This window comes from Capra hircus, chromosome 22, assembly GCF_001704415.2.
Source record: "Capra hircus breed San Clemente chromosome 22, ASM170441v1, whole genome shotgun sequence".
Classification (NCBI taxonomy): Eukaryota; Metazoa; Chordata; class Mammalia; order Artiodactyla; family Bovidae; genus Capra; species Capra hircus.
The window spans coordinates 7028291-7044055 of record NC_030829.1 but is presented as its reverse complement, the minus strand read 5'-3'; the positions used below and the strand labels follow the sequence as shown (position 1 = coordinate 7044055).

At 39.8% G+C, this 15765-nt stretch overlaps 1 protein-coding gene across 1 annotated transcript in view; it reads right to left on the bottom strand.

Moving 5' to 3' along the window:
• Positions 1 to 15765, bottom strand: part of CNOT10 (CCR4-NOT transcription complex subunit 10) — a 57090-nt gene that overhangs the window by 22697 nt on the left and 18628 nt on the right. Inside the window, 9 exon segments of the mRNA XM_005695520.3 lie at positions 664 to 840; positions 2774 to 2895; positions 5964 to 6166; positions 7950 to 8099; positions 10515 to 10553; positions 10556 to 10631; positions 12011 to 12094; positions 12669 to 12755; positions 13794 to 13936. Coding sequence (XP_005695577.2) covers positions 664 to 840; positions 2774 to 2895; positions 5964 to 6166; positions 7950 to 8099; positions 10515 to 10553; positions 10556 to 10631; positions 12011 to 12094; positions 12669 to 12755; positions 13794 to 13936 — 1081 coding nt within the window.

The window sequence follows — 15765 nt, the reverse complement described above, 5'->3', positions numbered from 1 at the left end:
CAAGAATACTGGAGTGGGTAACCATTCCCTACTCCAGGGGATCTTCCCAATCCAGGGACTGAGCCTGTGTTGATTCTTTACCACTGAGTCACCTGGGAAGCCCCTCAGTTTCTATAGATTGGCATAATATTTCATTTAATGTAGAAAATCAGAAATATACAGAAATATCCTGAAGGTCTGTGGTTTATAGTATGTTAAGAGAAAAGGCAGAAAATAATAAGAAAAGAGAAGTTTTAGGGATTTAAGTATTCATTTTAATAAAGGTTTTTTAAAAAAAACCCATCTCTGACAGCAACAGGATTTCTCGCAATGATTCCTCATGGCAGCGAAAAGCTTACTTTTTACTTTTCTCTTTCAAGATTCTCTCCTCACTTAGCCTTTACCTTATTTTTCTCTTGTAGAAAAAGAAATATATATATATATATTTGGCCATGCTGAGTAGCTTGTGGGATCTTAGTTCCCCAACCATGGACTAAACCCAGGCCTCTACAGTGAAAGCGTGGAATCCACTAGACCGCCAGGCAATTTCCCAGAAATACTTACACATTCACACTTCAAAACTGGAAACTGTGGCTGCAGACTTTGGGAACTCATCTACGGGACGGAAGCTGACTAACGAAGCCCCGCAGACCTGACCGAGGGAGGTCAGAGCAGTCGGGATACCTGCAAGCATCGCCGCTCTCACTGCTCTCCGCGTTGCCACCTAACTGGTTACTGCTTTTAGATCCATTCTCCTGCTTCGGATCTTGCTGGTCTTCAGGTAGCAGCAGCAGGGCATTTCGGAGACAAATGGCTGCAAACTCCATACTGGCTACAGGAATGGCTGAAGACTGTCCATCACTGAAAAGAACAAACCCAAGGCAGCTAACAAAACGACAATCATAAATAAGACTTCCCTATGATCAGGAATAAAACCAATGTAGCTAAATAAGAAAGGCTTTGCCCTCGGACAGGTAGAAATGGTAATACAAGCAGTTATATGAGAATGCTAAAGAATCCAAAGCCTAAATATCATACAGGCATACCTTGGGGACATCACGGGTTCGGTTCCAGACCACCACAATAAAGACAGTATCACAATAAAGTAAGTCATACAAAAAGTTTTTGGTTTCCCACTGGATATATAAGGAATGCCTACACTATGCTGTGGTCTATTAAGTTTGCAACAACATCATGTCTAAAAAAAAAAGCCAATGTACATATCTTAAGAAATATTAATTGTTAAATGCTAACTATCATGACCCTTTAGCGAGTCAAAATCTTGTTGCAAAAGTACCATCAATGATCACTGATCACCATTACAAATAATGACGAAAAAGTTTGAGGAAGTGCAAATAATGACAAAAAAGTCTGAGAAGGTGCCAAGAATTACCAAAATGTGACACAGAGATTACAAAGTGAATAGCTATTATTGGGAAAATGGCACCAACAGACTTGCTCCACTTAGGACTGTCACAAACTTTCAATTTGCAAGAAAAAAAAAAAAAAGCAACATCTGCAAAGCGCGACACAGAAATAGCCGAGTGCAGTAAAGGGAGGTATGTCTGTATATATGATGTAAAAAGTATAAACAAAAGATTGCAAGTATATACATTATACATGACGTTGCTTCTCCTGGAATGGGACCTCGGGGACAAACTGATGGATACCTGCAATGTCAGTGTTAATCTAACAAAGGAGTTACAGACAATAAGAACTGTAGTGAAGCCCAGGACAGATACAATCAGAACGGGAAAGAAGGGAAAAAGTAAATTTTCACATCTGAGCTTTGTTTTGGTTGATGTTTGCTTTTAAAAATATCTTACTTACAGTTACCTTTGGAAAAAGTAATGTTACTGGTCTTATAACTTTGTTGAGATTTTATATAATTATCTGTTGGCTTTATATATTAAGCTGAATCAGCTTTATTAGAGAGAAAAAAGGGAAAAGGTGTAACACTTTTAAAATGGTAGGGAAGTGATGCTTTAACTTGTCTTTGAAAGAAATCTGTATTACTGTTGAAATAAAGACCAAATTATTGTGAGCCAGATACATTTTTGAAACTTTGGGAAAACTTTTAAACGGCACTGAACAATTTTACTTGGGACAGAAGAGAAATGCAGAAATTTTTTTAGAAAGCCTACTACTTTAGAAATAGTAGCAACTCCAAATTGGAATCTTTGTAAGAGATAAAGATGTTCCTATTTAAAAGTTGTTCAATTGAAAAGCTGTTCTACAAGAGCTTTATATTACCTTTGTTGATATATATATATAATAGTACTTTTTTCTCCTGCTGCTAAGTCACTTCAGTTGTGTCCGACTCTGTGCGACCCCATAGACGGCAGCCCACCAGGCTCCCCTGTCCCTGGGATTCTCCAGGCAAGAACACTGGAGTGGGTTGCCATTTCCTTCTCCAACTTTTTTCTCCTAGCACTAAGGAATTAGCTTTTGGGACTATGAGAAAATAATAACTAAATGAAAAGCATCAATGATCAACTATATAACAAGGAAACAACAAGATGCCCTCTTCTGGACATTCTGGATAATGGCACTGAATAGACCAGGGTTTCTTAGAGCAACAACCTCAACACCCATGGATATAATAAACCAAAATCACGTATGAAATAACATTCACCACTGGCCTATGTATAGCAGTCTATTTGTTGAAGCAGTAATAAAATACAGTTACAAAGTGGCTCCTCCTATGAGGTAACTTCCAACCATATTTTTAAATAAATAACACTATTATGAAATAGTATTAAACATATATGCTTTCTCTTTGCAAAATACTTACTTATAAACGGTATTCTGGATCGACTGTGATGCCAGAACTATTTTACGATGATAGCCTTGACCAACAATCGACTGTACAATTCCTTTTTTACTTGGAAGACCTTTTGTTTCTTGCTCAGAAGTCTATAAAACACAAATCATTTCTAATTAATTTAAAGGAATTGTAAGATGAGGTATGAAAAATAACCCAGGACCTTTCACAATTACTCTAAGAACCTTCCTAAGACCCATCAATGTGGAGTTTGGGGTGATAAATGTTTGGTAATGAAGAGAAGAGTACATGAGGCTAAAAGTCGGTGACACAGACCACACTTTACTAGTATAAGCTCTGAGATAAACCTGAGGCAAACCAGCAATTCAAGAGTGACTCAAGGGACAAGGCGCCACTGTGCAGCAGAGAGAACTATGTTCCATATCCCACGAAAACCTATAATGGAAAAGAATATTAAAAAAGAATGTATCTAAAAAGAAAAGAATGACTCAAGCGTTTATTCAGAATGATTTCTGGACCAGTCTGTGCCCTAGGCACTATGCTGGATATGACAGGCATTTTCTTTCTTAAAGAAAGTAAGAGCCACAGAATCACAGTGAATGAGAGAAGGGAAGCAGTTCTATTTCCTAAAACGAACATCTCTCCCTTCTTAACTGCAAGTATTAAATTACAGCGTCAAAAACATATACATAAACAAGCTGCATATGTCAAACTTCATCGTAGGCACGACTTTTACCTTCCAGGAAATTAAAATCCTACAGCCCTGTAAACATTAAACTGAAAATAGTAAAAGCTACTAGCACACACAGAAATAGTTTAGGATATTTCACTATGATACCTAATCTCATTACAGGAGCTTAGTGGTGCCAACTTCCTTTATCGTCCCCCCCTTTATGCTACGTCTCTGATCTACCTGCATTTCATCAAGTTCTGCAGGCTCTCGTACACAGGGACAGACTGGAGACAACTCACAGGAACTTGCAGAGATACACTCTGCCCTGCAAAAGGCCACCTCTCAACGCGCTGTTTCTGCGCTGTTACTTCTCCCTCCCTAATACAATTTCCTCATGGTTCCACCTCCATATACGTGTGACTTTTAACAAAGCAAGCATTTACATGTTATCTTCATTTAAGAAAGAATTACACGACGTATAAAAAAATACAATAAAAGTGACTGGGTGACTGGAACTAATTTTTTTTAATTGAGGTGGCAGCTAAGGAATACTAGTGAAAAATAAAGACAGGGTAGATGTTCTGAACCACGATTAGAAGGCCTTCTCTTCTGACCTCTTTTCCTGGCAGGGGTGATAAAAACTTTCAACAGCTTGCCCATACTCTCTTCTCTGATCCTTAGGCTGTAGAAGCTGATCAGATGGCTAGATCTGGATGGGACTAAAAATCCACAAAACAGACCACAGATTCAATAGGACACCAACAGCCACAGTGTGCCAGAACAGTCTTAATGTAAAATATCATGTGATTAAAATATTCATAATTTTAGAGTGGTTTGGCAGTAACCACACTCAAGAAGTATTTTCAGAACTCAGAAAAATAAATGGCACATATCCAGAAAAGTAAATGGTATGTGGTGATTTTTTAAAGTAGTTTTCTCTTAAATACTCTGAGTGTATATTTTTCATTTAGTGAATATTTTCTTATATATAGTTTACATTGCTCAGGCAAACAAAAACCCTGGATGTGGCAAAAGAGGTCTGCAACGACACGCAATGATAATGCCTCCTTGGTGTCACCAAGTTACTGCTTATTGATAAAGGAGTTTATTTTCAGAAAGTAAACTTTGTCCTGCATCCCTTCTGTCCTGAGTAGATTAAAAGAAATGTTGCACAATTTTATTTGGAGTTTATGATTTCTCCTGTTGGGATATTCCTCTCATGTTACTCAAGAGTATTTTGGGGCTGATTTTACCTCAGGTTCTAGACGGAGGAGAAGTGCAAAGATAGATCATTATTTATGGCAAATTTCCTGTTAGTAGCACAGGATTATGAGTGTTCTGGTATCTATCAGGTTTTCACAACCAAATCATTTTTGCCATTTTTAAAAATATTTACAAATTTACAATTTTCTAGAAGAAAACGGGAGAGGGAAAAAAAACCTCATGAAATCCACAGAAGACAGACAATCCTAACAGCACCATTTCTAAAAATAAGTCATTTTAAAAGAAAATAATTAAACCTCACTAGAGCCTCCAACACTAATTAAATTCATCTCATTAAAGAGAATAAGCAATTTCTAGAGATCCTTTTGTTAAAAACAAAACAAAATAAATTATACCTAGAATTGTTTATCACTTAATTACCCATTAAGAAAGCTATCTCTTGATATGAAGGAAAAGTACAATGAAATAACCCCCTAAAACCTTTCAAAGACAACATTCACCTCTTCCCCCAGTGGTGGCAAACTCATATCAAACTGCTTGTATCAAGTGTGACAACTGCCAGGCAGACACACCTCTTTAATCCCTTTAGCTCCTGTAGCTGCTTTTCAGGAAGTGCTATTCCCCATGGCAGACATGCCAGGCAAAACCTCTGGATGCCGTACGCCCTAGAGCCTAGCAAGGACCGGGGGTGGCTTGGAGACAGGGTGGTACAGACAGCTGGTGAATCTGATACGACCTGGACCTGTCTTGCCCCCACCTCCCACCGACCCCTCCCCAACCTGAGATTCAAAAGGCTTTCGTCACACGCTGTTTGGCGATAATCTAGGCATGGACGCTAGTGTAAACTGGTCTATTTCTCATAACCACTGTGATGGACACGTGTCAGAGAGAAAAAGCCTGGTAAACCACTAACTCCACAACGTCTGAATCAGAAGTAAACCTGCGGGCACGGGAGGAAACTCAGGAGTTCTGTCCACACTCGCAGTGTTATCAGCAGTCCTCGTTTAATCAGCTGGTGCACACAGCACTTTCACGCCAGCTGGCGGCGTGGCCCCTGTCCCGGCAGCTAGCAGACCACTGCTGCTGCAGATACGACCTCCTGAACGGCTTCAACTTTTCAACATGACTGCTGACACATGTGGTCACTCTTACCAAGAGCCAGAAAGTGAAAACATGACTTCACGAAACTAAATTTTGTCCAACTGATAAGGAACGGAAGACCATCTTTACAAATTCCCTGAGAGTCAGCAAGGGGAGGAGGGCAGCAAGTCGGGGTGGGGGTTCAAAAAGATAGAGACTCACTCCCTTATTGGCAGCAATGCAGCATTCGGCCAGCCGCAGCCAGAGCCGGGGGTTTGCGTGATAAACCTGAACCGCTTCAATCAGACACTCAAATGCAGCGAGCGGCCTTCCAATGTGAAGCAGCTGAATCCCACAGTTATACAGCAACTCATACCTCTTGTTGGTTAGTAATGTACACATAGGTCTTCCTGAAAATTTTTTGCCTGATGATAAAAAGCAGATGAGAACAAATCATTAGATTTAAAATAGCAGCTCCACTGAAAACATTTCTTCACTAAGTACTCAACCACTACCCTGTCTGACACCGAGGAGCCCAATCCTCAATCTGAAGGTGTAAATACCTCCCACCACAATGATGATCTCCACTCCCGACCCAACAAATATCCTCCAGAGGCATCTCAGTTGTCTGTGCTCATGGAGCCAGAGATGTGTCTTCTCACGTGCCAGCTCCTCAGGCAACAATGTTCCAGGAAGGCAAAGACAGAGACAGAACCCTCTCTCACTCCCATGAACCTTACACGACCTCTCCACACTCTTAGCGCCTGTAAGAAGATGCCCCTCCTCTTCACCTCCAGTTCAGCCAGGCTTCCCTCGTGGCTCAGATGGTAGAGAATCCCCCTACGATGTGGGAGACCTGGGTTTGATCCCTGGATTGGGAAGATCCTCTGGAAGAGCGCCTGGCAAGCTACTCCGGTATTCTTGCCTGGAGAATCCCATGGACAGAGGAGCCTGGTGGGCTAGAGTCCACGGGGTTGCAAAGAGTTGGACACGACTGAGTGACTAAGCACAGCACAGTCATTTTATCATCGTGTATTTTCTCAACCAGAAGTATTCGGCTGATGTTAGAGTTTTAGGGAACTTTACCATGGAAACAAAAATGTACTATACCTACAGGGACTAGTGTTCATTCACGTATTCTAAGTTTCACTGCTGCTGTTCAGTCACTAAGGTGTGTCTGACTCTTTGTGACCCCATGGACTGCGGCATGCTAGGGTTCCCTGGCCTTCACTACCTCCTGGAGTTTGTTCAACTTCGTGTCTATTGAGGTGGTGATGCTATCCAACTACCTCCTCCTCGGCCTCCCTCTTCTCCTTTCTTTCACAGGCTGTAATAAAACGAGAGGAGGGATTCCCTGGCAGTCCAGTGGTTAGGACTTGGCGCTGTCACTGTTGGGGCCCAGGTTTGATCCCTGGTCGAGGAACTAAGATCCCACAAGCCGTGCAGTGTGGTCAAAAAACAGGACAGAGAGAGAGACTATGTGTGATTTTTTTGGATATATTTTTCATCAATTAAATAGTCTTTAAGCTACACAATTACCTGATTTTAAGGATTTCAGATCAAGGATCCATATACTAAGAATATAAAGGAATAAACTTTATAAATTTGCTTAAAGATTATCAGGTGCTGCCCACAGTATCACATATGAAACCCCCTGAAGAAAAAAAAAAAGGCTAGAATAAAACTAGTTTAGGGACTTCCCTGGTGGTCTAGTGGCTAAGACCTCACGCTCCCAAAGTAGGGGGGTCTGGGTTTGATCCCTGGTCAGGGAACTAGATCCTGCATGCCTCACTAAAGAGATACCTCATGCTGCAAGGAAGAAGATCCTGAGTGCTGCAAGTCAGACCTGGAGCAGCCAAAATGAATTAAAAAAAAAAAAACAAAAAAAACCCCACAAACAAAAAAACAAACTAGTTTGGCAGAGTTAATAAATCTTAGGAAAATACTTTGCTTTATAACATTACCACATGAGATTACTGCTATTTCAAATCCATGAAAAAGTGAATGTAATTTAAACTTTTTTGATTATTATTCCTAACACCTTGCTACACAAAGTAGCAATATTTACTAAAAGTCCAGAGTCAATTTCTGGGGTGGGATCATGTGTATGTAAGGACACATGATGTGCATTTTAACCAGATACTTGCTCCCTGAAATCATGCTTTCCTCGAGTAGTGAAACACAAACTGGCCCCATCCGTGGGCTTACCTGGATCGGTGCTGCCTGCGCTGAGCTGAGCACAGACGTTGTCATTCTCCTGTAGAGCCTTTTTAAAGTAGAAAATTCCCAAATTGTGCTTGCTCATGGCAAAATGGATACAACCAAGATTATTCCAGAACATGCACCGCAAGCATTCACCTGAGAAAAACATAAATTTATCCACAAACAAACTTTACTGCTGATATACATCCTACAAGAATCAGGCTTTGGGGGCCTGAGTTAATTCTATATTCAATGCCACTCAGACACTAGAGAACAGTTTACAAGGCATTTGAAATTTAGGAAAACATCTGAAAATTCTGTAAACTCTTTTCTCTTAAAATCTATTAAAGGTGATAAATAAATAAATCTAGCATATTGATTTTTTTTTAGCATACTGATTTTGTTAGCCTGTTTATCTTTTTCTGACTTCATTTTTAATAACCACAGGCAAATGATACAAAAATGCAGAAGTATTTACTAGTAACATGATAAGTACGAACTGCATCCACACAACAGTTTTGGGAGGAAAGAAGCAAGTTACAGAAGCGATAGAAGTATATTAAGAACACGTAAATGGAATGTATAAACCCTGCTCTGTTTTGTTCAACTCTGTCTTCACTCTTCTTTCCATTCACCCTCTTTTAAACATGATGATGGCAGCGCATCTACCTTCCTCGTGAGCTGGGCATTTCTATTTCTTATCTTGCACCCTTGCTGCTTCCTAGTTCTTAGTCCCTTTAAAAGAGCTGGTTACAGCTGTTCTCCTACTGGTTACCCGCTAGTGTGTGTGTTACAGAACCCTTCTGTCCCGTGAGTTCCACTTATGCCCCCACTGCCAGCTTGGCGTCTGTCCTGAGAGCTGGTTAGAGTGTGTGTATGCGTATGCCTATGTTTTTAATCATAAAAAGTTTCACATTTTTATGTGGTCAAGCTTAGTCATCCTTTCTAAACTGTATGGTTCTGAGATTTTGGATAATGTTTAATCAAGGCTTCTTCACCACAAAAACAAGATAGTCATCCAAGTTTTCTTTTGTTGTCTTTATGATTTTATTTTTACATTTTAATCCTGCATGTGTCTGGATTTTATTTTGGTGTAATGAAAGCAATCCAAGCTTTAGTTTTCTTTTTCTAAATGGTTTCCCAAACATTCCTAAACAATTTGCTGACAGTCTGTCTTTTCCTAAATGATATAAAACACCAAACTAGACTGATAAAATTAATAATCAGAATATTCATTCAATGCTTAATGCTAAAAATGGAAGGCTGGTTTCATTTTGCTTTATATTTAACTTATTTTTAATTTAAATTTTACCTTAGAATTAAGCAGTGATAATATTTAAGAAAGAAAAAAAGTAAGAAATATGTTTTAAAGGAGGTTGTTTCTTGTGGTGGCATTATGAACAATTTAAGAAAACCTCTATTCCCAAATCTTCTCTAATAGTCCTACTGTATTAGCAGCAAACACTGAATTTTATATATGGCAAGCAAATGAAAGATTTTAAAATAAATACAATGAAAAATATCAATACATAAAGTATACAACTATATATAAAACCTTTCCTATTAGATTGTAAGTGTTGACTAGTTAACTACATGTCTGGCTCCATTTTAAAGACTGACAACATCAAGTCTGAAATCAGTGTCAAGACAATCCTAGGTAAAATTTCTGCAATGTATATTATCTTTTTAGTCTGAGAGACCATTTCAGTTTGGGTGTTAGAGGGTCTCTGCGGGGAAATTATGACAATAAAAACATGAAAAATAAAAATTTAGCAGAATTAGACATGAGTACTCAGAATAAGCAGACAACCTGAGAGAATTATAATGGAAAACACTGCCTTTTTCTTTCCTTTATGACTCCACTGAACTGAAGGGGTAAATAGGGGGAGGTTTGAGTGTGTTTACACGTGTGTGTTGTGCACTGGTCTAAACAGAATGTCAGATGAAACAAATATTTATTCATCGTTTGCATTCTGAACTTAGTCCAAAATATTTTCACTAGTTTAACCTCATTTCTTGAATAAACCGATTTTCTTCCTCCTTCTCCATAAAACAGCAATGATGTGAACTTAAATGAGAGCTGCAAATTTTACCTTTCATTTTACTATTAATATTAAGCAATTTGTTAAGGCTTAGAGGAAAAAATAGATAGCAATAAGTAAATTCCTAATTTATAAAAATATTTTCGATATAATAGTCTAAAAAATATTTCATAATATCACTGCTTTTAAAGGAAAAAGTAAAATCACGGTCATTTCCTTTCCTTAAAAGGTCTCTCATTTCCCAAAGCAAAAGCCTAAAGTCCTTAGGCCTTGGACACAATTTCTAAGCTGGTATTAAAACCAAAATGACCGAAAGAGTCCCTGAGGTGAAAGACAAGTAGGAAAGTGAGGCATCTTTTAAAATGGAAACAAGTAATAAAAGAAAATTCTAGGAATTTTCTGCAGCAGAAATAAAAAATATTTTAATTTAAAAAATCACTCTTGAATAGCAGCCTAGGCGTACAACAAAAAGCAACAAGGCGTAGAAGAATCAGGAAGAAAACACCAACACTTCACAATTTTCTTTTACCTGTTTTCATGAATCCTGGATGCTCAGCAATGTTTGACTATTCAGCAGTTTCACAGCTTTTCGATAATTGCCTCTTAAGTACTCAAAATTGCTTTTAAGAAACAGGGAAGGTGCAGACTGTAAAGAGAACACAAGTTTCTTACAGTTTGTTCTCAGATGCCTAATGCGAGGTCACAATCACACCACTGCACTGGCACATGGCTAACAGCGTAACCAAACCACGTTAAGTCAAGGTCACGAAAACTAGCCTCTGATTTTCCTACTGTTTTCACAATCTAAAACAATGAGACCTGGCGGGCAGCCCTTTACAACCTGAATTATTAAATGGCTACCTAAAAAAATACATACAACGTATATGAACAAGAATATAGTCTGCAAAGCATCCTTTGCAGACAGCACTGACTGTCTTCATCTATTATACTATTAACTGAGAGCCAAGTTAACAGAACTAGGTCCTTCATCTTAATGATTATTACAGACTGGGGATCTCCCTTATCTTTTAGGACACGAATACACCTTCATTAGAACCCAAAGTACAAATGATTAAATGCTTTTCCGAGTAAGGGGGAAAAGGTGTTATTTTATGGATGGAAAAATTCCCTAACAGAATGCCTGTTTTCAACGGCGATTATTTCATCAAGAGAATAATCATGCTTTGGATCACAGACCATCTTTCGCTTCTGAAACTTGCTCCTGAAGTTTTCCCTGATGTGGGTATGACTAACAATGATTTATTTTCCTGGTCATCTCTCCCCTTTGATGATGGCATCCTTTAAGAAAGGGAATCATGTCTTTTCTCCCCGAAAAGACTTGATAATAGCCTCAAGTCTACCCCTCAGGTCTGAAATCCCTTGAAACTGAGCCAGTGGCTAGTTTGGATCCTGCCTGAGATCTCTAGAGTCAACTTTCCTGAACTTTTCCTACTATAAACTGTATCTCTTTATGACTTCACACTTTTAATTTACAGTTTTCCTAAAAGTATCTGTCTCTTCACTGTCTTAAGGGTACTTATCAGTGCAGGGTTGGAGTGGAGGGAAAGGAAGGGGTATTTTTAACTCAAAATACTCTAGCACCAATCAAACTGAAGGTACTCTCTGTCGAGCCAAAGATTATGTGGAAGGGGCAGGTTTGGGCAACAACCAAATTATTTACCTTTAATAAATGTTTTGGGTATAATCTAAAAAAAATACTACAGTATCTAATAACAGTCAATGTTAAGTTAATTGTGATAAACCACTCACAGAATTTTGGACAGCTGTATACTAAGGGGGAAATGCTTGTTGCAGTTTTAAGTGAGAAAAACACTATAATAAATTACAGACAAAGCATGATCAGCAGCTCACAACTCAACATAAAGGTTTTTATCTGGCAGTATACATATACTACAATGAATGTAAATTACTTAAGGCTGACAAATACCTACAGTGCAAATAAGAAAATCTGGGACATAAACGCTACTAATTAAAAGAAACAAACAGAAAAGTCAAGAAACTTACATTCCCCGCTGTATTCATGACGGACTTGATTTCCCTTTTGCATGCCTTTAGGGACTTCATTTGGATATACGCTCTTACTTTATACTGTCAAAGGAAAAACACTAGTATGTTGGAACCGTGGTGGATTTATACATGCTGAAGAAGTTTTACCTTCTAATTAAGAAAATTAAACCCAATCTACTCACAACATAGTTATACCAGGTACTTGTGAAAGTGGGTTTAAAAAAAAACTTTTTTTGATTATTTTTACTGTACTCTTGGAATATACATTAAAAAAATTTTTTTTCTCTTGGAATACTCTTTTAAAAACTAAAACATGGTTGAATGAAATTTATATCTAAGTTCCAAGGAAAAATCTTATCAATCCTTAACGGTATATGACTAACTAACAATGCATTTTCAAATTCTACAAACTGATTTTTATCATCCAATACGTTCCCGGGCCATTTCTCTCAATTTTCTATAGTGAATTAAAAGAAATAATATTGCATTATCATCTTAAGCAAAATATACTTAGATAAATGTGTTCCTAAACTTTAATACTTCAAAACCAATAAACATACATGCCTTTAATTACTGTTTCCAATGATCACATCCTTCATTATTCATAACTACAAGTAAATATGTCAGGTGTACCTCCTCTTAAACTTTACGCTACCTGATGTATCTTTGACTTTGCAGCTTCTATTAGCGCTCCACTTTCAGCTTTATGATTAGATCCATCTTTGTTGGTATTATTACCAGTCTGTAGGGTGGTAAAACAAAGTTAACCAAGATTGAATATTTCTGACCATAACTGAAATCACTGACTTACAAGTGAGCTAATCTGAATCACCTAGAGAACATTTTCAAAATTCTGAATCCCAGGTCCCATTTGGGTGGGTGACAGGAAACTCTAAAGAAGCTCACAGTTGAGTATAATGACGGGCTAGGTTTAAAAAGCATGGTGTTACTTGGGCAAAACTGATTATCTTCCTAAAACACAGAACAGATCATGTCATTCCCTCTTAATCTGCCATTGCAATGCAAGGGACACCAGTCTGATCCCTGGTCTGGGAAGATCCCACATGCCTTGGAGCAACTAAGCCTGCCCACCCCAACTACTGAGCTTGCGTGCTGCAACTCCTAAAGCCAACTCACCACAACTACACAAAGCACGCAGCAATGAAGACCCCCACAGTCTAAACATAACATAAATAAATCTTTTATTAAAAAAAAAAAAAGAAAAAACTTTCTTTGGGACTTCCTGGGGGGTTAAGAACTTGCCTTGCAATGCAAGGGATAACCAGTTCGATCCAGAGTCTGGGAAGATCCCACATGCTGTGGGGCAACTAAACCCATGCACCACAAATACCAAAGCCTGTGCTTTGCAACAAGAGCAGCCACCACAATGAGAAGCCCAGGCATGGAAACTAGAGAAAGGCTGTACACAGCAACTAGGAGCCAGCGCAGCAAAAAAAACAGTAACAGCAAAGCTATCACTAAAAAAGAGAAAGAAAGAAAGCAGACCAGCGGGTACCAGAGGCGGAGGGGAGGGGAGAATGGAATGACTGCTAACAGGTACAGGGGTTCTTTCTGGAGTGATGGCAGTGTTCTGGAATTCAGGTAGTGGTAATGGTTGCACAATTATGTGAGTACACTGAAAACCACTGAACTGTACACTTTAAAATGATAGATTCTGTGTATGTGAATTATCTTTCAATAAACCTATTAAAATAATACTTAGTAACCACAAATACTAAACATACTATACAGTTTAGTCTGATCACCTCAGAACACTCACCTCATTCTTTCCATTTTTGTTATTGTTTCCTTGTGAAATCATTTTTTCTAGAACAGCAAGAAGATGTAAAGCTTTCTCAGCTTGGTAGGTTAATATATACAGGTCTACGAGCAAAAAACACACTGCTTGGGCAAATTTTTCTTCTGGGGGGAAAAAAGAAAAAACAAGAAAAGTCACATTCCAAAATAATATCTCAGACCATTCCCCGCACAGAAAGCTCTGAAAAGCAAAGCGTGAGTCTTTTACTTAAAGGAGTGTTCACTCCCCAGAGCCACGTGTGGAAGCCGAGTGCAGTATCAACTATGTCATCCTATTAGGCTCCCCAGGGCCTCACGCATCAGGGATTCTAGTGCCTGAAATTCCCTTGGCAAAGTATCTACCAAATATCAGCACTTCTAATGAGGAGTGTTATGTTAGGTGGAAGGAAACCCTAATTCCAGAGCCTGGTTACTTAACAGATGCACAGCCTCTGCACATCACGGAACTGTTCAAGCTCAGCTGGTTGACCTGAGACGTGGAGAGAACACCTCACGTGCCTGACGGCAGGGGGTGGACTAGATGAACAAGGAGGACTTGTTCCTTCTAATCCTAAAAAGGTCTGCGACTCTAGGAAAACAGACTTCCTTTCTAGGCACTGAGATAGAGAAATAAGCAAGGGAATCAGAGACCCAAATGGAGTATACCAGAAGCTGAAACAGCCAAGCGGAAAACCCAACGGCAAAAATCCCAAGAAGACCACCAATGAAGCAAGGAGGGGTGACCTGGTACACGACGTGACACCATTCTCCTTTCCTTTTGGAAGAGAAGACAAACGGAAAGGGTCTAAGAGGAGGCTGCCAGACAGACACACAGGCACATGGAACAAATATGGACACCGAGGGGGAAAATGCAGGGTGGAGCGAACTGCGAGCCGGGACTGACACCTACACACTGCTGTGCACAAAACAGAGGACCGTGAGAGGCTGGTGTGCAGCACAGCAAACTCCACTCAGTGCTCGGAGGTGACCTACGTGGGAAGGCAGTCCCAAAACGAGGGGATATACGTATAGCTGGTTCACTCGGCTGTACAGCAGAAACTAACACACCACTGGAAAGCAGCTAGCTACACTCCAATAAAAATTTACTACGTGCCAAAAAGAAAAGAAGGCTGCTATAACCAAGAACTGACCATTTCAGCGGAAGCCCCTGGTGGTCCAGGGGTGAGGACGCCATGCTTCCAGTGATGGGGCTGGGGCGCGACCCGGGGCCTGACAAGCCTTCCTGATTCCAGGCTTGTGCTTACACAGCGGCCACGGTGGAATCCACTGAAGACTAAGCGATGCAGTTGACGTGCCAAGGTCGCACGTCTAGAAGGGCTACCCAGCTCAGCTGAGAGCCCGCCAGTCCTTACCCAGGCCACAGTGCTGGATCTGTGCTGCTCCCCCGGGGCCCCGCTTCCTCCTGTCCCGGCGACACCGTCTTCTCACTCCCCTCTTCTCACCCCCCGGAACCACCATCACCGCAGGGCCTCTGCATACACTGCAACCTCTGGCTCTGACACTTTCCCAACTGCAGGGCTTACCTCTCTCTTCACTCGAGCCACTTTGCAAATATTGTCTTATTCCAGGCCTTCCTCAATTACCTTATCTAAAAATGACATCCCCAGTCAATCCTCTTACCCCATTTTAGCCTTCTTTCCAGGATTTAACTACCTCACGATACGTATTTGCTGTATTGCTCTCTCTGCCATTAGAAGATAAGCTTAATGAAAGCAAAGACTTGATTGTATTCACTATTATCTTCTGACTCCAAAACAGCATCTGTTCAATAAACTTATATTGTATGAAGAGGCAAGTAATAAAGTAAAAAAAATTTTCAAAGAAGGAAAATGCATCTGAATACTGAGCTGGTGTTTGCTGTTCAGCTGCTAAGTTGTGTCTGACTCTTTGCGAGCCCATGGACTGCCGCGTGCCAGGCTCTCCTGTCCTTCACT